Source organism: Ceratotherium simum, chromosome 9 (assembly GCF_057802395.1).
Source record: "Ceratotherium simum simum isolate JZ-2026a chromosome 9, ASM5780239v1, whole genome shotgun sequence".
Lineage (NCBI taxonomy): Eukaryota > Metazoa > Chordata > Mammalia > Perissodactyla > Rhinocerotidae > Ceratotherium > Ceratotherium simum.
The window spans coordinates 48,983,258-49,006,090 of record NC_141908.1 but is presented as its reverse complement, the minus strand read 5'-3'; the positions used below and the strand labels follow the sequence as shown (position 1 = coordinate 49,006,090).

At 38.5% G+C, this 22,833-nt stretch overlaps 1 protein-coding gene across 3 annotated transcripts in view; it reads left to right on the top strand.

Annotated features, from left to right (window-relative positions):
* Positions 1-22,833, top strand: part of ABCB11 (ATP binding cassette subfamily B member 11) — an 80,170-nt gene that overhangs the window by 53,901 nt on the left and 3,436 nt on the right. For all 3 annotated transcript variants that reach the window (XM_087434953.1, XM_014785878.2, XM_087434952.1), the window contains exons 19-25: positions 4,436-4,540; positions 4,628-4,789; positions 12,792-12,995; positions 14,291-14,532; positions 17,288-17,444; positions 18,597-18,794; positions 22,517-22,723. In XM_087434953.1, coding sequence (XP_087291079.1) covers positions 4,436-4,540; positions 4,628-4,789; positions 12,792-12,995; positions 14,291-14,532; positions 17,288-17,444; positions 18,597-18,794; positions 22,517-22,723 — 1,275 coding nt within the window. The remainder of the gene's footprint in view (positions 1-4,435; positions 4,541-4,627; positions 4,790-12,791; positions 12,996-14,290; positions 14,533-17,287; positions 17,445-18,596; positions 18,795-22,516; positions 22,724-22,833) is intronic.

Sequence of the window (22,833 nt, the reverse complement as noted above, 5' to 3'; positions counted from 1 at the left end):
AACCATCTGTGCTAGGTATTCTTATTGTTCCCATTTTACAAAGGAGCAAGCCAAGGCATAGAAGAACTTAGGATAGCAAGTGGTGGATCAGAGATTCAAATCCAGACAGTTTGACTGTAGAGCCAGATTGTAATAAAAGCTTATCATTGCAAAATTAGTTATCAAAATGCTATCATGTTTTCCTAATTGAAATTTACACATACACACAAATCCTGTGAGGTCAACAAGGAGACAAACCTAGAACTTAGAGAACTTGATTAACGTGTTGAAGGTAACACAAGCATTAGGTGATGGGGCCAGGACTAGAACCCAGCTTTTCTGAAGCCTAGTGTAAAGGATTTGCCAGCACTACACACTGTCAGGCTTAGTAAGAGTCCTAAGGTTTAGTTTCCCCTTCTACATCTCTCTCTGTGGCCTCTCTCGTAGAGGTCCTGACCAGAAAAATGTCCCTAGAGGCATGAGTTGTAAAGAAAGACCTGAATAGTCCACAAACAGAATCAAGTTGATTGTGTAGGGAGGGCCTCAGCCACAGTTTTGATTTTCACACTGCCCACTTGTGGTAAGTGAGGAAATCATGCTAATTTCAGGGAGGTAGGAAATTGGAAACACAGGGACTTTCAACTCTGGCAAATTGAATTTCTGGTTATGTGAAACCCTTTATGCTCAAAATCTTTGAAATAATTCATTTATATTCCTTAATGTCTAGTAAGTGCAAACTTATAAATATAATAGAAATGTTTGTTTATTCACTCAACAGCTATTTGTTGATTATCTCCCCTAGATAGGGTGCTAGGAACTTAGGAGTGCAGCATCAGTCATGGTGCCTTCCCTAATGGAGATTCAAGTCTCTGAGAAAGACAGGCATTAAACAGAAAAATCCACTCATCATTCAACAAATATTTATTCATCACTCATCGTTTGCTGGACGCTGTTGCTGATGTTGGGGACAGGGCGGTGAACAAGAAAACCGAAGCCCCTCCCTGCTCTCGTGAAGCTGACACTCTAGTAGGGAGAGGCTCTGGAAATGCATCTTGCTGAGCAGTGATGTATCTGTAGCAGGTGTAGGGGTAGGGTCGAGTCTGTAAAGACCCAAGACTATGCTCTAGATGGTTGCTTTTAATACAAATCCAGGCTGTCAGCCTCTTTGCTGATCATCTCTTTCTCTCTCATAAAAGCAGAGTAAGGAATAGACTCACCCAACCTCACCTAAACCCTATATATGAGCTGCTGTGGAAAGAGTCCTAGAGTCCCTATCAGGAGACCTTTTTTCTGAAACTAGCTCTACTGGTTACTTATCAAGTACTGTATGTCCTGGGGTCACTTCATGCCACTTCTGTGGGCCTTGGTTTCCTTAACCATAAAACGAAGGATTGACAAAGATGATTTCTAAGATACTTCCAGCTCTAGTGGTCTATGAAATGACCAAGTCAGAAAAAACTTAATGATTCAGCTATAACCACTGCTCCTAGAGCCCCCACCAGTTATTGGTGGTGAGAATATTCTCTGTGATTCTTCTTGTCACAACCAGAAATCCTTGGAAGGACTTAGCCCAAGCAATTGAGCTTTTCACTTAAGGGCTGCAGGACCACAGTAGCTCAATCTAGTTGGTGAAGTCCAAAGTTTGCTCCTGGGTAATGTTCTCACAGGGTTATATTTGCTCAGAGAATGATGCTAAACAAGCTACTATTTTTTCTCTCTGATAAAGAGGATTGTTTCTGTTTGTCTCTTAGCATAATTATCACATATTCATCGGTAGATTCATGATGCTTTCATCTTATAGGGTATAATCATGAGTCAGATCATAGGCTGTTTTTAATTGCGCTGTTTTCATTGTGACATATCTAAAGGGCACAATATTCGCATTTGGTGTATTGAGACCACAGTTGGGAACATGGACCCAGCAAACAATTGGGCACTGTTAGGAGCCTGGTTGCTAATCTAGCGAAGCCTTAATATACATGTAAGGCATAATTTATCTGATTCACTTTCCCTGGGTCTATTTGACTTGGAAAATGTGCCAAGCGTTCCAAACACACCAATTTGGATGTAGCATGCTGGGAAAAAGCATGAACTTGGGAGTCAGTCAGCCCTGCCCTTGTAGTGGTCTCTGCTCTGGACAATCTGTGTGTGTTTTGGCAAGTGGCTTCGCCTTGATGAGCCTTAGTTTCCTCATCTCTACCTCAAGAAAATCTACCTCACTGGGTTGTTTCAAGAATCCTAATTTAAGGAAATTATCTCAAATTAAAGTAAGTTAAGTAACACATTTGGCATCTGGTAAATATTAAGAGTTTCTTGAATGTTTGTTTTCTCCTTAAGCAAATTTACCATTACAAAAATGGCACAGATGGATGCTCAAACTACAGCTAGTCTAAGAACAGAGGAACCTGTGAACTGGTAGCCCATTGGGTTGCATTTCAACAAGAATATACAAAGAACTCATGGAGCAGAATTTTGTGAATTATTATTATGGAAATATATATGCCCAATCTTGAACTGGACAGTTGTGTGTGTTTAACATTAGCCAAACATTCTTTTTTAACACTGAGAAGATAGGTAATACCAAGAGCCAGGAGAACATGCCCAGAAGAAAACTACTGCACTGGAATCTGAAAAATAGGCATTTCCTTATCCAATAATACCTACTAGCTAAATGAACTTGGACAGAAGACTTGCTGTTTCAGGCTTTACTTTTCCATCTATAAAATAAGAGTTAAATTGGCTAGTCTGGGGTTCCACAGTCCACGATTATATTAGGTGACGTAAGGGAGGAATGGGAATTGTTGTGTCACAGCTTGGGGCTGCAGGGGATTTGCATAGTGATTTTCAAAACCAAACTGAAATATATCTTTAAATCCCTAAATTTGTAAACTCTGTAAACATGTGAGTTAGTCTATGCTGGGAAGAATGACTGTGGTGACTTCTGAACCCGCTCTCATTTGTATTAAGAACCATGAAGGCCCTAGAAACTTTGTCCTAGAAACAGTAAATCTCATGAATCTAGAACCCCTCCCCCCACTTTGAAATTTGTGATAATTTGAAGAGGTTATTTTTGCTTTACAAAAAAGGATTTGTCAATGGAGTAGTATACCATGTTTTCGGGAGATTTATTTGGCATGTAGCCGGCACTCAATGAATATTTATTGAATAAATGGGGTTCTTTTTGAGCAACAGCTTGTTGGTCTTGTTTTAGTTATTCAAATTAATTCAGAGCAATAAATAAAGATTTATTATATAGCTCTCTCATACGTACTTTTTCTGAACTCTCGCAGTCCCCTCACTTAGTCTAAAATAGGAACGTTTTATTGTACCTAAACTCCGTTTCACTGTAGGGCAGTGTCATTAGAACACGCAGCTGTTCTTTCCATTTTATTACTGCAACAGCGTGGTCCTCAGCCAGCTACTGGAGCACATGCCTGTAAGTTCAGAATACAGTTATGAGTACAGTTTACTGTTCATTATAAACAGAAAAAAAACCCTCTCTCAATTTCCGTGGGGTTTTGAGGGGAATGTTTTCAGCTTCTGGAGATGTAGAGGCAACAACCTCAGTCAGTCTCAGATTGATGGAAACTTTTTCTCTCCTAAGCCAATTTCAGTCGATGTCCTGATAGCTAGTTGCTTTTTTAATGATGGTATTATTTGTATATATATAATCTATAAAACTAATAACAGGTAAGGTACCTGAGTGTGAAAATCATCTTTATTGCATCTATTATTTAAGAAAGACAGAGGTCATAATAATACTTTGAATTTTGTCCCAGATAACATTCTCAGATTCTCAAGTATCTTCCTTTCCTTCCTTCCTCCCTTCCTTTCCTTCCTTCTTCCCACCTTCCCTCCCTCCCTCCATTCCTTCCTTCATTCTTCCTTCCTTCCTTCCTTCTTCCTTCCTTCCTCCTTCCCTCCTTCCCTCCTTCCTTCCTTCCCTTCCTTCCTTTCCTTCCTTCCTTTCTTCCTTCCTTCCTTCCTTTCCTTCCTTCCTTCCTTCTTCCTTCCTTCCTTCTTCCTTCCTTACTCTCCTTCCTTCCTTTCCTTCTTTCCTTCTTCCTCCCTTTCTTCTTTCTTCCCTCTTTCCTTCCTCTCTCCTTTCCTTCCTTCCTTTTTTCTTTTCCTTATTACACAAAGGATTTGAGGCATTTCATCACGTTTTTCATCTCTATCAAAGAAAAACTCACACAATTGCCTACATCAGGCAAAGAAACAAGACAAAAATTCTTTAAACCGTAACCATTGGTTTTCATTCACCAGGCTTCACTCCCCACAGGGAATTGAAGTATACATACTCATAGTTAACTTTGGTTTAATTGCTAGCATGCTTAAAGTGAAACCATTTTTAACCCAATACCTAAGAGAAATTTCTTTTAAACATATTTGAATTTGTTTCTTTTGCTATTATTTGTAATAATAAAGTTATTTCCTTGCTTACCATCTTGCAAAGACTTTTTCACTTCCTGATAAAGAAGAACAGAGGTCGCAGATCAATGGTGTGTGCCTGCTCTTTGTAGCACTGGGCTGTGTATCCCTTTGCACTCAATTTCTGCAGGTAAGGAATTTTATTTTTTAGTAAGTAATTTAGCGTTTCCCCTCTTTTCATGTTAAACATATCACTAAAGACTCCTTTATGTTTTAGGGATATGCTTTTGCTAAATCTGGAGAACTCCTCACAAAAAGGCTACGTAAATTTGGTTTCAGAGCAATATTGGGGCAAGACATTGGCTGGTTTGATGACCTCAGAAATAGCCCTGGAGCACTGACAACAAGGCTTGCTACAGACGCTTCCCAAGTTCAAGGGGTGAGCTCTGGAGGGACCAGCGGTGTGTTAACTGGACTAGATATTCTATCCTTTGAGTATTCTGATAACTATCTATGTATTTCCTATGGAATAGGAACTCACCGGGTTGGGCTATCCCAGAGCCACGTCTTCCCCCGTTTCCAATGCTGACAAATAGCAGCTAAAGCACAGTGTCTCCCAGGCAGGTTTCAGACTCAGTATTATGGCAGGAGTCAACATCTATCAGGGTCTTGGATTTTCTCTGAGCGTAGCAACTGAGAAGAACTTTCCTGATACTCATTTCTTAGATTCTTTTCAGGCCCAGAGGCTCACATTCCACAAGACTTATTAGTATCCCCCAGAGGGTGGAAGCAAAGAGTGTGTGGAAAAAAGCCTCCTTACACAGGTGCCCAGGGTGCAGTTAGTCTTAGGAAACGAGAAGCTATTCTGAGCTGCCTCTGAAAGAGCCTTGTCAGGAAACAGGAAAGAAAGATGATTGTTATCCAGAATCTGGAAACATTCAGAGAGCTGTCTTTCTGTCGAAGGGAGGCAAAGCTGTGGTTTCGAAACCTCAGAACCTGCAGCCTTGTTCAGGGGACCTACACATGTGTATAAGATGAGGCAACACCTTGATAAAACCAGGCACTTGGATTAAAGTAACAAGAGTCAAGTTTGCCTCCCAACACCTCTACTCACTTTCTATGAAAATGAAAAAAAAGGAAAAAAGAAAAATCATGGTTTGTTTGTGAGGCTAATGGAAGAAAAAAACTCCCTAGATGGATAATGCTGAACTGTATGTCTCGACTCCCAGCCAGTTCAACCAAAAATATGGACAATGATTTGGGAGAATTTCAAAGGAACATGGAGTCCTCTTACTCAGAGGAAAATCCCTGTAAATATTTTACTTTTGATCCTTCTAGACTTTTTCTATGTATACATGTGTTTCCCACAGACTTTGGGTCACACTCTATATATTGTTTTGTAATCTTTCTTTTTTCCCCTAAAACAATCTGATGTGAGCATATTTTGGTCATTATATATTCTTCTTCAATAGATTTTTAATGACTGAATAATTCGTCATTTTAATGTATCATCATTTCTTAAAGAATTCTCTATTTAGGTTTTTTCCTTTCCTCCAGCCTCCCAAATAATTGATATCATTTTACATCAAGCTTGGCACATCCTTGATATCATTTTACATCAAGCTTGGCACATCCTTGATTATTTTTTTAGTTCTCAACATGTAATCACTGGATCAAAATGTATAATCATTTTGAAGGGTTTTAATATGTATTGTCTTACTGCTTAAAGAAATTTTGTACCAATTTCTTTTTTATTTTATTATTATTATTTGTTATTGAAGTATAGTTGACATACAATATTATGTTAGTTTCAGGTGTACAACATAGTGATTTGACATTTTTACACATTATGAAATGATCTTCATCATAAGTCTAGTAACCATACAAAGTTATTACAATATTATTGACTATATTCCCCATGGTGTACATTGCATCCCCGTGACTTATTTATCTTATAACTGGAAGTTCGTACCTCTTAATCCCCTTCACCTATTTCCCTCAATCCCTCACCTCCCTCCCCTCTGGCAAACACCAGTTTGTTCTCTGTATCTATGAGTCTGTTTCTGTTTTGCTTTGTTTGTTCATTTGTTTTGTTTTTTAGATCATGCATATAAGTGAAATCATACAGTATTTCTCTTTCTCTGTCTGACTTATTTCACCTAGCATAATACCCTCTAGGTCCATCCATGTTGTTGCAAGTGGCAAGATTTTGTTCTTTTTTATGGCTGAGTAATATTCCACTGTATATGTATACCACATCTTCTTTATCCATTCATCTATTGATGGACACTTAGGTTGCTTCTATATCTTGTCTATTGTAAATAATGCTGCAATGAACATAGGGGTTCATATATCTTTTCAAATTAGTGTTGTTGTTTTCTTTGGGTGAATACCCAGAGGTGGAATTGCTAGATTGTATGGTAGTTCTATTTTTAAATTTTTTTTTCCAGTGAGGAAGATTGGCCCTGAGCTAACATCCATTTCCAATCTTCCTCTTCTTGCTGAGGAAGATTAGCCCGGAGCTAACATCTGTGCCCATCTTTCTCTATTTTGTGTGTGGGATGCTGCCACAGCACGGCTTGATAAGTGATGCTTAAATCTGCGCCTGGGATTCGAACCTGTGAACCCCGGGCTGCTGAAGCAGAGCACATGAAATTAACCGCTACGCCACCAGGCTGGTCCCTTATTTTTAATTTTGTGAGGAACCTCCACACTGTTTTTTATAGTGGCTGCACCAATTGACATTCCCACCAACAGTGCATGAAGGTTCCCTTTTCTCCACATCCTCGCCAACACTCATTTGTTATCTTTTTGATGATAGCCATTCTGACAAGCATGAGGTGACATCTCATTGAGGTTTTGATTATTAGGGAGGTTGAGCATCTTTTCATGTGTCTGTTGGCCGTCTGTATGTCTTCTTTGGAAAAATGTCTATTCAGGTTCTCTGCCTGCTTTTTAATAGGATCACTTATTTTCTTGATATTGAGTTGTATGAGTTCTTTATATATTTTGGATATTAACCCCTTATCAGATAAATGATTTGCGAGTATCTTCTCCCACTCAGTAGGTAGCCTTTTCATTTTGTTGATGGTTTCCTTCACTGTGCAAAAGCTTTTTAGTTTGATGTAGTCCCATTTGTTTATTTTTGCTTTATTTATCCTTGCCTGAGGAGACAGATCCAGAAAAACATTGCTAAGACTGATGTCAAAGAGTTTACTGCCTATGTTTCCTTCTAGGAATTTTATGGTTTCAGGTCTTTCAGGATTAAGTCTTTAATCCATTTTGAGTTTATTCTTGTATATGGGGTAAGAAATGTACCAATTTCATTTCATCATCTGAGTATTCTAGTGTCCAGTTCACCTTGCTCCTGAACTTAGGTTAAATAAATAAGCCATAATCTTATCTCTTCTATTTTTGCATCCTTCAATCTACAAGGGGCTTTTTCAGGTTATTCACTAGAACTAAAATTCAGAGAGTAGAGTGTAACCATTTCACAAAAATTTTACATATCCTTTAAAAAACAAAAGGTTTCTAAGAGTTTTTCTAATATTTTTCTTCCTTTCTTTAAAAAAATGAGATCGCTAACCCAGGCCAAATCTATTTTAAAATTGGTATAAGGTGGAAATTTGGCATTTTTTCCTTCAAGCTGGATAGAAAATATTCCAAAAGTATTTAATATAGATTCCATTTTCAACTGATTTGAAATGCTCTGGCCCACTGTGAATATCAACTTCCCGTGGACACTTAGAACTACTTGGGGTTTCCCTATTCTTTTTTATTGATCAATTTGATTTACTCTGTGCCAGAACCTTACTGTTTTATGTATTGTAATTTTATGATAAATTTTTATTATTTGGTAAGACAGATTCCTGCACAATAATTTTCCCTTCAAAATTTTCCCCTTCTTTCATGGGCCAGCCCGGTGGTGCAAGCGGTTAAGTGCGCACGCTCCGCTGTGGCGGAGGTTCACAGGTTCAGATCCTGGGAGCGGACAGACGCATCGCTTGTCAAGCCATGTTGTGGCAGCGTCCCATTTAAAGTGGAGGAAGATGGGCACGGATGTTAGCCCAGGGCCAGTCTTCCTCAGCAAAAAGAAGAGGATTGGCAGATGTTAGCTCAGGGCTGATAGTCCTCACAAAAAAAAGAAAAAAAGAAAAAAAATTTTCCCCTTCTTTTATCTATTCCTAGACATTAATTATTCTAAATGTACTTTAAAATCATCTTGACTTCTTCAAAAATTTCATTTTGATTCTGATTTAAAAACACACAAGTGCACACACACAGACAAATCACTATTGTGGGGATACTAAAAGTTCCTAAGAGAGACATACAAACCAGACTCTTTAGTTTTTACCAAGATTTATAGCTATATTAATATATCCCACTATCTTGTTCATTTTCTTTCTTTCTTTTTTAAGAGAGGGTACATACCAAGTGAGAGAACTTTATTTTATTTATTTATTTTTTTGTGAAGAAGATCAGCCCTGAGCTAACATCCACACCAATCCTCCTCTTTTTGCTGAGGAAGACTGGCCCTGGGCTAACATCCATGCCCATCTTCCCTCCACTTTATATGGGACGCCATCACAGCATGGCTTGACAAGTGGTGCACTGCTGCGCACCCGGGATCCAAACCCAGGCCACCAGCAGCAGAGCACGTGCACTTAACCAGTATGCCATGGGGCCAGCCCCTGTTCATTTTCTTGATGTATTTTTTTCGCTATTTTGAATGGGATATTTTGTTCAATTCCATTTTTAAATGTTAGTTCCAGGTTGAGACTAAAGGTATTAGTTTTTGCATATTTATCTTGTAGCCATCCACTTTTTCAAATTCTCTTATTAATTGCAATTTTTAAAAAATTTAATATAGTCTCGGGTTTTTGTATGCGAAAATTATATGCAAAGAAATATAATTTTATCTTTTTTAATTCAATATTTATACCAATTATTTTATTTTATTGTTTATTTCATTACTAGAACTTTCAAACACTGTTGAATAGAGTAGTGATGGAGGGAATAGAGGAGATTCTCTTAAGCAAGACAGAAAACTGTAAAGTAGACTTGTCAGACTACATAAAAATTTAAAACTTGTGTATAAACAAATGATAAACTAAAAAACGTTTATAACAAGAATTAATATACCCATTAACTCTAATATGTGTAGTGCTCCTAAAATTGATAACAGAACAAAAATGAACTAATAGAAAAGGTTAGAAAAAAGGTATATAGGGGACGCCCTGGTGGCATAGTGATTAAGTTCATGTGCTCTGCTTTGGTGGCCCAGGGTTTGCTGGTTTGGATCCTGGGCGCAGACCTATGCATCACTCATCAAGCCATGCTGAGGCAGCGTCCCACATAGAGCAACTAGAAGGATGTACAACTATGACATACAACTATCTACTGGGGCTTCGGGGAGAAAAAAGGAAAAAAGGATGAAGATTGGTAACAGATGTTTAGCTCAGGGCCAATCTTCCTCAAAAAAAAAAAAAAGGTATATAGACAGGCAATTCACAAAAAAACAGAAATGCAAGAGGACAATTAAATGAAGACTTGTTCAACCTCATTAATAAAGCAATACTAATAAAGCAATGAGAGAACATTTTCTACCTATCAGCTCAATAACAACTATCATAAATGACAACTTCCTGGGTTTGCAAAGATGAGGAGAAACTGACAGTCTCATGCAAAAAAATTAATAAAATTCCCTGGAAACTACCTGAATATCCACTAATAAGAAAATAGTTGAATGAATTATGATACATCCATACTAAGGAATATTAGTCAGCTATTTTTAAAAGTGTTATACATAAGGATCTACAGGGATGGTTATATTACTCTAAGTGAAAAAACTCAAAAAGTACAAAGTAATATGTAGAGTATGATCTCTTTTTTGTGAAAACAAATAAATATGTATTTATATTGTTATACACGTATATATATTTTATCTGTCTTAGGCTGTATTCATTTTTTAATTTTTTAAAATATCAATTGAATAAAAGAAAACAAAATAATGATATCTCAAAGAAAAACTGGACAGCAGCTTTTCAAATGCTCTATAATGCCTGAAAGTCCTTGCCAACCAGAAATTCTTTCTTTTAAAAAGTTGTAGTAAAATATACATAACATAAAATTTACTATTTTAGCCATTTTTAAGTGTACAATTCCATGGCATTAGGTATATTCACACTGTTATGCAACCATCACCACTATCCATATCCAGAACTTTTTCATCATCCCAAACAGAAACTCTGTACCCATTAAACAGTAACTTCCCATTGCTCCCTCTCCCCAGCCCCTGATAACCACCATTCTACCCTGTCTCTAGGATTTTGACTACTCTAGGAACCTCATAAAAGCGGAATCATACAATATTTTTCCTTTTGTGATTGGCTTGTTTCACTTAATGTCTTCAAGGTTCATCCATGTTGTAGAATGTGTCAGAATTTCATTTCTTTTATAAGGCTGAATAATATACCATTGTTTGTATAGACCACATTTTGTTTATCCATTCATCCATAGATAGGCACTTGGGTTGCTTCTACCTTTTGGCTATTGTGGATAATGCTGCTATGAACATAGGTGTACAAATAAATTCATAATTTAGCTTTTTACTCTTGTCTTCAAGGGAGGTAGTACCAACACATGGGAATTCTTTGAACCACAGGGTTCATATTCCATTTGAGTCTTCAAAACAGTATGAAGATGCAGATTATTCTTGAATAGCATTGCCTTAGTACTGTTGATTACCTAATAGTTTACCTTCGGTTGTTTTACATTCTTTGTCTTAAATAATGCTAGAGTCTCTACAATTTTGACAAGAAGTCCTGTAGTTGTAGCCACCCAAGTGTTTTCTACTCAGAAGGCACCAACCTTTGGTCGCATCTGCATAGCTGCAACTGAAATGAAGGCGTGGAATCATCAAATACTTTTGATTAGTATTTCTTTCTCTATGACAGAAATACTTGATTTTAGCCAAAGGCCAAGAAGCGATTTTTTGATTAGTGTAGATAATAATTACCACAGTGGTCCGATCTCCACCTATATTGGGACTGAATCCATTTTGTCCCTCTGTGTTGACTAAACAGCTATGTATTAAATCAGCATGTAACTTTGTACCAATGAGTAGGCTAACTTCAATGAGAATCAAAGTGGTGTCTTGTAACAGTCTTATATGAATTTCAAAACTATAATTGTAGAGCAAGCATAAATCTTCACTGAATAATCAGAAATACTACCATAAGCCCAATGCCTGGGTTTTTCAAGCAAGTCAAAGCCCATGCTTAGGGCTGAATTAATCTCAGGATGACTGCCCTAGCTCTGACATCCATGAAATGAGATTACTCAATAGATGAGCTCCCAAGAAGCTGTGAATAAAATGAGCTTTCATTAATCCAGCCTTCAAATGCATTAGGGGAGCTCATTATTTAAAAGAACCTACCTTGAGGGCCAGCCCCGTGGCTTAGTGGTTAAGCGCGCTTGCTCCACTACTGGCGGCCTGGGTTCGGATCCCAGGTCCGCACCGACACACCGCTTGTCCGGCCATGCTGAGGCGGCGTCCCACATACAGCAACTAGAAAGATGTGCAACTATGACATACAACTATCTACTGGGGCTTTGGGGAGAAAAAGGGTTAAAAAGGAGGAGGATTGGCAATAGATGTTAGCTCAGGGCCGGTCTTCCTCGGCAAAAAAAGAGGAGGATTGGCATGGAGGTTAGCTCAGCGCTGATCTTCCTCACAAAAAAAAAAAAAAAAGAACCTACCTTTTTAAATATAGAACTACCATATGACCCAGTAATTCCACTCCTAGGTATATACCCAAAAGAATTAAAAGCAGGGACACAAACAGAAATTTGTATACCAATGTTCATAACTGGTATTATTCATTAAGGCCAAAAGGTGAAAACAACCCAAGTATTCATCAAGATGAATGGATAAGCAACAGGTGGTATATACATACAACAGAATATTCTTCAGCTTTTAAAAAGAATGAAATTCTGATACATGCTACAACACGGATGGACCTTGAAAACTTTATGCTCAGTAAAATAAGCTAGACTCAGAAAGATATTGTATGATTCCACTTGTATGAGTTACCTAAAATAAGTAAATTCATAGAGACAGAAAATAGAATATAGGTTATCAGGGGCTAGGGAGAAGGACAAAGTGGGGTTATTATTTAATGGGTACAGAGTTTTTGTTGGGGATGATGAAAAATTTTGGGTATAGATGGTGGTGATGGTTACACAACACTGTGAATGTATTTAACACTACTGAATTGTACACTTAACGAATGGCTAAAATGATAAACATTACATTACGTATATTTTATCATAATAATTTTAAAAAATCTATCTTTTTGGTGTAAAATAGCCTTTTCACATAATGGTATTTGGTAAAAGAGACTGTGTGTCTGAGTTGGTTGATTGCTTTTGATCTGCAGGCTACCGGCTCTCAAATCGGGATGATGGTCAATTCCTTCACTAACATCACTGCTGCCATGATCATTGCCTTCTTCTTTAGCTGGAAGCTAAGCCTGGTCGTAGTGTGCTTCTTCCCTTTCTTGGCTTTATCGGGAGCTGTACAGACTAGAATGTTGACGGGATTTGCCTCTCAAGACAAGAAGGCTCTGGAGACAGTGGGACAGGTAATCTTAGACCCAATTTTCAGACTGTTTATGGCTGAGTGGCTGTCAGACAAACTTAAGAATGAGTAACACAAAGAGACTTAAAGAAGCTGTTAGCCTGCAAACATTCATGACTAGCAACCTCCCACTAGCCCTTTTCATATGTGCCTCCACCCAAAGGCTGTGACAATAAAGCTCTGAGGCTATGAGTTTGAGCAGATATGGACAAATAGTAGGGCAGACACAGAGGGTTACATGTTCAATTTCCTCTCAAATAGTTATTTTTTCCACATCCCAATTTGGTGTATTCTCATTTGCAAGAGTGGATAGTTCAGCATTCTGTCTGTTCAGTTTTTTCAGCTTAATGATTTCCAGGTCATGTGCCCACACAGAAAGGAACCATCACCTTTGTAATGACACACACTTTTAATTTTCACACTTCAATGTCTGCTAGACTTGTGGCAACGTCTTTCCTAAATAGAACCATGAAGGACAGTGTAGGTTTCAAATACACTCAGGTTTTAGCTATGCACTTTTAAAAATATGTTCTAATTACTATCTGGTACCAGGGGGTAAATGAGGGGACAGTGGCATAAACATTTATCAGGTATAAGAAACCAAACACACACGTATACACACCCTTACTCTTTTAACAAATTTACTATAATCTAGGTTTTGTCTCTTTTAAGAGAGGGAATGTGAACACTGTCCAAGTAGGCAGAAGCCAAAAGGATTTCCTATGCCAATGGTAGAAAGTAACCCACCTTTGTGCCTTTTTTAGATAGGACCCTAATTCAGAAACAGTGATTATTTACCCTAGAGTGTGGATTGAAACAAATTCAAATTCATAGTAGAGGCTAAAAGATAAACTTGACACTTAATTTTAATTTATCTTATATAATATTTGGTCAGATTAATTTTTTAAGAAAATAGAATCTAATATTTTAAATTTATATTATTAAATATCTTTTGTCTCAGAAGACATCTAAAGATACCATTTTAGATATTTCAAATTAATTCAAAAAGAAGCTAAAAAGCTTTCAAGATAACCAGAGGTAACTTTTTTTCTCCCTTCTCTCTTCCACAAGTGGAGGCAACAAAGCCATGTTAGTATCAAGTAGAACTTGAGTTTAACTGACTCGTGGTCCAGTTGAGTTGGTCTCCAACAAGTTCTTTGTGTTCCCAAACAATGTCTGCGTCTCTGATTTGTACCACATTCTGCCATTTGCTCCACATCTAATCCATGTAGCAGCTGAAGTGTCACAAAAGTAGTCATTTCTGCTTTTTTATTGCTAAAACGTTTTTTCATTCTTCAGATTACAAATGAAGCCCTCAGTAATATCCGCACTATTGCTGGAATTGGAAAGGAGAGGCGGTTTATTAAAGCATTTGAGACTGAGCTGGAGAAGCCATTCAAGACAGCCATTCGAAAAGCGAATATTTATGGAATCTGCTTTGGTTTTTCCCAATGCATAGTGTTTGTTGCGAATTCTGCTTCCTACAGATATGGAGGTTACTTAATCCTCCATGAGGGGCTCCATTTCAGCTATGTGTTCAGGTGAGGACTGTCCAGCCAAGGTCATAAAAGATCAACACTCTGGGGAGAAACAGCCTGGTTCTATCAGTTAGCTTTTGCTGCTTAACAACCCATACCAAACTTGGTGTCTTAAGCAGCTGGGATTTATTATTTCTGAAGATTCTGTGGGTTGTTGGGATGGTTCTTCTGCACTGGGCCAACTCAGTCAGGCTTCTAAGTGGGCTTCTGTCCCCATGTGGCCTCTCGAACTCACCTGAGGTTGTTCTCTTCACATTATGTTCTCAGAGTTCCAAGTGTAACAAAAGAGAGCAAGTCCCACATGCGAGCATTTTTCAAGTCTCTGCGTGCATCATATTTTCTAATCTCTCTTTGGCCAAAGAAAGTCATACAATCAAGCCCAGATTTAAAGAATAGAGAAATGGAATCCACCTCTTGAGGAAAGGATCGGATGTGTGTTTCTCCTTTTCTCTCACATGGCTATCACACTCACAACACTTCAGACATCTGATGGAGGTCCTACAACTCAACTTAACTCTGACACCATCTACCTGGAGATAGCATCAGATCCCACAGGTTAAGGGCTCAGTCCTACAAGACTGCTCACCCATCCCCTCTCAGATCCCTCAGATCCCCTATCCTTCCCTGGAGGTGGGGTTAGGGGTATGAGACTGAAAGTTCCACCTTTCTAATCATATGGCTGCTTCCCCTGGCAACCAGCCCTCATCCTTAGGTTACCTAGGAACTTTTCAAATGTCACTTCACTTTGTTAAGATAACAAAAGACACCTCGATGGCTCACAAATTTAGGAAATTCCAAGCGTTTAGGAGCTCTGTGCCAGAACAGGCCGAAGACCAAATATATGTTTCTTATTATAAATCTCAATATCACTGAGGAGCAAAAAAGTCATATTGCAAAGCGGTGTGTACAGAGTAATAGGATGAATTAACCATTTTCACAATCTACCATACTAGTTAATGCTGAAAAAATCTAGAGGCCTTGAATAAGATGGTTCATAGAATTATTTTAATATATATCTATTTTTTAATTAATTAATTTTTTTTGCTGAGGAAGATTGTCCCTGAGCTAACATCTGTGCCCATCTTCCTCTATTTTGTATGTGGGACGTCGCCACAGCATGGTTTGATGAGTGGTGCATAGGTCTGTGCCCGGGATCCGAACTTTATTTATTTATTTATTTATTTATTTATTTATTTATTTAGAAGAAGATTGGCCTTGTGCTAACACCTGTTGCCAATCTTCCTCTTTTTTCTCCCCAAAGCCCCAGTACTCGGTTGTATATCATAGTTGTAGAGTTGTAGCTCTTCTATGTGGGATGCCGCCAAAGCAGAAGGTGCGAACTTAACCACTACGCCACCGGGCCAGCCCCAGAACTATTTAAAATGAACTCTACTTCCTGTAAACAAGAGGGCATGTTTCCAGCAGACTCCTCATAGGTAGAGACAGCAAAGGCCAGCACAGGGGAATTATGTTCTTTTCGTATAGCTGGAGGCTGCTCTTGCGACAAGATTAGCTTTGAGTCCAGTTTCTCACATTTCCAGATGTGAGAGCCCAAGGGTGTCAGGGTACCAAAGGACTGGGTGTGCATGTATGCGGGGGTGGTGTGGTGGGGTGAGAGTCCGTAGAGGGGTGAGGGGGAAACAGTCTGAGAAAGCTTTGAAGGGTATTAAGGAAAGAGGTTCCAATAGAAATTTGTTCTTTTGGGTTCATTCTCAAGCCACGAGTTCTGTCTTCTCGTCTTGTATCTTTCTTCCAGAAAGATAGAAGAATTTTTTTCTCCTGTCCCACTCCACCTACCCCAATCAGGAAAGTCTATTTTCTAAATTTTTGCATATTTAGAGCTACAAACCCAAATCGGAAATCACAAACTGTTGACTTGTTTAGTTTATGTGAAAATTGGGAGACTACAGAAAACTCCCAATTTCTGGCTTCTCTTTAAAAACTGCAAGATCACCTTCCACCATCTCCCATTTTATTCCAGGTGCTTTTCATTGCTTTAAGCTTTGGACTGGGCTCCTGGAGATGCTTGGGTTTGCAAGTCTGGCCTAAAGCAATTCCTGCTTATGAACTGAGCACTAAAACACGCAAAGACACTGCCCCCACCACCACTGAGCCAGGCGCTCTGCATGGCAGTTCAGGTGGACAACTTTGGAGGGTGTCTACTTTGCATCATAGTCTATTCAGCAACAGAGCTATCTCTCACCATGTTTATCATTCATTTATTCATTCACTCATTTGCTTAGTAATTATGCACATGTTGAATACAGTTAGAGGCTAGGACAAGTAGAAGGACACAGGCAATTGTATCTTTCTCACGCTGTCTGAAGCATGAATGATGTTCATGCTTGGTACAGAATTGATGCTTCTATCACCAGTCATTATCTTTTACACATTTATCATAGACTCAAAGAACATTAGCACTGTAAAAAATCAACCCAATGTGGTGATCTTTCAAGCCTCCTTCCTTTTTTTTTCCCCCAAGAAGTCTTTTTTTCTCAAACAAATTTAAAAGAGGCTGTTCTAGTTGAAGCAGGGTTTGGAGGTCTGAGCCCCCCTTGTTCAATCCTCCCCTCACCCTTTGTTCATAGAACACAATTTGAAAACTGCTCATCTCTCCAAGCCCACATTCCCAGACAAGTCTAAAGTGACCTACTCAAGGCTGCTAAGAACCAGGGCTAGACCCCTAAAATCCTGCCTCTTAGGCCGTCACACTAACCATACTACATCCCTCTCCACCTGGGTGTCTGTCCGATTGCAGGGTGATCTCTTCAGTTGTAATGAGTGCGACAGCTCTTGGAAGAGCCTCTTCTTACACCCCGAGTTATGCCAAAGCTAAAATATCAGCTGCACGCTTTTTTCAACTGCTGGACCGACGACCCCTGATCAATGTATACAGTGGTGCAGGTGAAAAATGGGTAAGAACTGAGGTGGGGGTAAGAGGAGAGTGGGGGAGGGTTGCACTTGTGTGTGTGTGTGCAGAACAGCCACTGGGGCTGGTCCTACAATATCACTTAGCTTCTAAATTCCTGCAGTGTATGGGTTCACTCATATGTACTCAGAATGGACAGGCAGTAGGTTATAAACGTAAAGGAATGAAGTGAATTAGCATTAAAAATTATTCATAATGCTGGCATTTGAATAAGGCAACCATTTCCAGTGAATGCTAAATTCTGTGTAATATAAAACACACTTGGTTCCAGAATGAATGAAGCTAGGCATCTTTGGAGACCTACCCAACCACTATGTTTTCTACTAATGTTCTGGTATGGAATGTAGAAAAACCAGTTCTTCCTGTCCAATAATATTGATTTCATTCCTGTTTATCTGGGTTCAAGTTAGAGCTCATGTGGACTCCCAGAAGATTAATTTGATCTCAACAAAATATCTTTTCTTCTAATTGGTAGTCCCCACACATGTTGTTTAATCTTCCCTGCCTATTTTTAAATATGATAGTATGCTCAAGAGAGCAAAACAAACCTAAACCCCAGCAAAGTTAAACTAAATTCAGAAATCCGTTTAAATTGGTCAAATGACCTGTTTCTCCTTCAACTCACTAAAAGTAAAGCCTCTATGTGGTCTATTAAATGTCTATCCATTTCCAGAATTCATAATTCCAATGGTAAAACTGAAGGTATTCACCTTTGCAATATAGGGCTCAAGTAACTTTCTAAGTCATTTCAAGTGTAATGCCCTTATTTTAAATCTTTGGGGGAACAGAGCTGTAGGGGTTTGGACAGTTTCTGGCTTCTGTGATGTAATCATACCTTTTGGCTATTCTCTTCCATTCAGAATGTCAAGGAAAGGAAGACAAGGAAATCCTCTTAGGATAGAATCGGAATAAGAGATCAAATACCTTTAATTTTACTGCTCAAGCCTCCCTTTATTCTACACCTGCCAGAATAGGGAATAGAATACCATTTCACTAAATTGCTGTCTTTATAATTTGCACTTTGGAGACATGGTGTTGAAGGTATCTTAAGCAGGGATTTAAATCTCAGATTTAGGTGCATTTTCAATATTCTACAGTTTAGTAAGATCATATATAATTCCAATCTTCCCATCTACAGGACAACTTCCAGGGGCAGATTGACTTCGTTGACTGTAAATTTACATATCCTTCCCGACCTGATGTACAAGTTCTGAATGGTCTCTCAGTGTCGGTTAGTCCAGGGCAAACACTAGCATTTGTTGGAAGCAGTGGATGTGGCAAAAGTACCAGTATTCAGCTGCTGGAACGTTTCTATGATCCTGACCAAGGGAAGGTGGTAAGCAATGCAAATGCTTTGGAGAATTTTGTTTTCTGCAGAATATCTCCAACCCCTAAAAGTGGTCTTCAAGATTGTGCCTTGCCAGACTCATTCTAAAGTGCTTGCCATGGATATTTTCCAGTTTCAGTCGTTTGCTGGTTGACCTGATTCTACCTCACAATCATATTCTTCCCAGTTCCAGATGGCTTGCTGACCAGTTAGGCAAAGAAAACTGGGCACACTGCAAAGCTGGAGACGAGTGTATTTAACAGAAGCATTCACTTAACCGTAAATGGAGCAGAAAGTGCAGACTAATCAGGAAACTAATGACTGGGAACGGAAAAAGCAGGGGTGATAAGGAACACAATGATAAATGAGCAAGAAAGGAGCTTTCTTATGAAAAACCTGAGACAGTCCTGATTCGAGAAGCTTAAATGTAAATAATATAAGGAACTCAAATTGGTCGTCTTGTGCCATAAAGCTTGGCAAGGATATTTGAAAAATTGATGGATTGCTTTATTGCTTATTTTCACAGCATTTCTTTCTCTTCTTTTCTCGTTTCTTTCTTTCCAAATAGTATATGCAGAGGAGTACAAAATAAAATAAGAAAGATTTGTAATAAAAAGCAACCCCTTATTCTATCCTTTCTGCTCAAGGGTAACTATTTTTAACCACTTGATGTTTTTAGATCTCCCAATGATTACCTCATGTCTCTAAATTAAATGCTTATGCTGCTGTTTCATGATTTAACAAATTTAGGCACTCTGTTGACTTGTTCTCAAGAGATGGAAATTTAGCTGGCCTTCACCACTCCCCTCCTCTTACCCACCTCCCCCCAACATAGATATATCACTTTTAAAAGTTCCTCTATTTGTAAATTTAACTAACACACTTCTGCTTCTTTTCTACCACCTATAGATAACATCTCTTGAATTCTCACCTTCTAAGATGAGAATATTAGCAATTCTACCTTTATTTTCACCTCTTCCTCCCTCCTTTTACCTCTCAAATCCTAATAACTACACTTTTATATTATCAAGAATACAAAACACTTACATTCTATTTATAACATTTATTATCTTTCATACTTTTACTCTAGGCTGATTCTAAGAGTTGAAAATCAATTAACAACTTTTATTATGATTATGTAAATATTGTTCATCCCATAGTCAGATAGTGAGGTATATTAGCATTACATTTGCTTTCTTGTTTTTCTAAGAGGCTTTCTTTTTTCCTGCATTCTCTGCCTTTATAAAATCTTTATGTTCTTCCAATGTCTCTATCCTGCTACCTATTCTGAGAGACCTGCTTCTTTCCCTTATTTCTGCCACTGCCTGGACTGATTACAACCTGCACCTGCTGAACAGTTGTCACCCTGTAGGTTTCCTGCAATATTTTCTTGGATTAGATCCATTATTTCCCAGTTCCTATATCTCTCTCTTCCTTGATTCTCATTCATTTTGTTGGAGTGCATCTGCAAGTAGTTTTCTAAGAAATGATTCAGAGGCATAGGTCTGAAAATGTTTTTTTTTGATGAGGAAGATTGGCCCTGAGCTAACATTTATGTCGATCTTCCTCTACTTTATATATGGGATGCCGCCACAGCATGGCTTGATGAGCAGTGCATAGGTCCGCACCTGGGATCTGGACCGGCGAACCCCAGGCCCCCGAAGTGGAGCTTGCAAACTTAATCACCACACCACCAGGCCAGCCCCTGAAAATGTTTTATTCTGCTCAATACTTGATAATTGTTTAATATTAATATTTTACTTGATGATTGTTTAATCCTAATATTTTTAGAAAGACCTTTCTGATTTCTCTGAATAGTGTAATCTTCATTGCAAAGAGGATAGATAACATTATGAAAGAAACGCTGAGAGAAACTTGAAAGAGACAACTAAAGATTCTCTTTCATCAAGCAAAGCAAGGAAACAAGCAAACAGATATTGGTAGAATCCAGGAAATTATGAAAATAAGGAGTAAGAGTTGATGATCCGTAATTTATAATCATTTCCATTGTTAATTTTAGGTATAAAGATTTTTAATTTGTTTGAAAGTATTTGGTGGTTGATGAACCTAGAAATCACATTGCACTAGGTGTCTGATCTCTGCAAAGAAGTGGGTGCAGTTTCCCAAAATGTCAGATCTATCACGTCTACCACCCAGGTAGACTGTGAAATACATGACATGCAGGGACCTGAATCCTTCATGCTTGATGTCTCCAGCATTACCATATATATTAAGTATATTTCTCTCAATGTGCTCAGTGAATGTTCTAGTCACAGGTAGGAAGCAGTGCTCATGAAGAAATCAATGATTCTTTGCATTTCATAGACACAATATATTTTGTTGTATCATTGTAAAACATTTCTACAAACATTTTTAAGGGGGAAAATACCACCTTTTATGCAATTTTAAAAACTCCTCTTTGTTGTTAGAAGCTACCAAATGCAAGCATTCAACGTTTTCAACATTTAATTGGAACCTATGATGTGCAGTACTGCATCAGGCCCCATGGGAGATTTTAAGGAGCATGAAGCATGTCTCCTGTCTTCTAGGAGCTTAAAATACTAGCACATATACAATTAGCAAACAGCCCCAGTACAGTCATGCATCACTTAACGATAGGGATACATTCTAAGAAATGTGTCGTTAGGTGATTTCCTCATTGTGTCAACATCACAGAGTGGACTCACACAAACCTGGATGGTATAGCCTACTACACACCTAGGCTACATGGTACTAATCTTATGGGACCACTATCATATACGCGGTCCATTGTTGACCAAAACGTCGTTATGCAGCACGTGACTGTATTTAATTAAGTATTAAATTGTGCTTTGCAATCTATAAGTACTATGGAAAATGAGTAGAGGAAGATGAGCAAGGGCTAATTGTTATTGAGGAATGCCTTATATTTTTTCTAATAGTGTTTGCTTTTTCCATTGCTGAGAAATTATCTAAAATATAATATTTAGCATAATATTTTTCTGAAATCATAGGGCCAAGTGTGTGGTAGTAGTGTGTTTGCAGTAGTGTGATAGACATACTGTACCTTTACTTTTCTAGGGCTTTTAAGTGAAACAGCACAAATGGTAGCTATTTGAGTTCCTGACTTAACTGCCTAACTAGACCATGAGTTCCTAGAAAACAGAGATTATTTTTTCTCTATACAGCAGACAAAGGACTGCCTAGCATGGTGCCTTTGTGGCAGGTAATTCAATACATGTTTGTTGATTGACTAAGTGAATAAATGTACTCCTTTCTTACTTGGGTCTATTATCTCGGTTATTCAGAGGTTAATATCAGTAAAATCAAGGAAACAAGTTTGATTCTTATATTGTCCAATAGCTTTAAATGGAAAAACCAGTTTAATAACCTATAGAGTCTCAAAATTGAGCAATTCGGCATATTTGTAAAGGATGTGCTGCACCTAAGTATAAAGGGAATTTTTTTTTTTAACTAAATACTGTCCTGAGTGCCTCTCTCGTTTGTAGTACCTGGTAGAGCTAGAGTTTGGGAAACAAACAAACAAAACCACAGTCTGAGCATAACTTTGACACCACTCCTGACAGACATCGCTTCCAGAAGTCAAAGGCACATAATTTATTTCCAAGCGTCAGGGGATTGCTGTCTCTTAGACAAAGCAAATGTCCTGCATAGCACTAACTCTAGCATGTAACGTTTCCTCCCCACTGGAATCTAAAACCTCATGCCCTGGTTGTCACCTCTATTGGCAGATGATAGATGGGCATGACAGCAAACAGGTAAACGTCCAGTTTCTCCGCTCGAACATTGGGATTGTTTCCCAGGAACCAGTGTTGTTTGCCTGTAGCATAATGGACAATATCAAGTATGGGGACAACACCAAAGAAATTCCCATGGAAAAAGTCGCAGAAGCTGCAAAGCAGGCTCAGCTGCATGACTTTGTCATGTCACTCCCAGAGGTGAGTGCCCAGTCGGGGTCGTTCCCTGTGGGACATGGGGGTGCGGAGACGTAGAATGACCAAAAAGCCTAATGACCGTGGCTCAAGGAGAATGTCAAAGGCCAAACAAT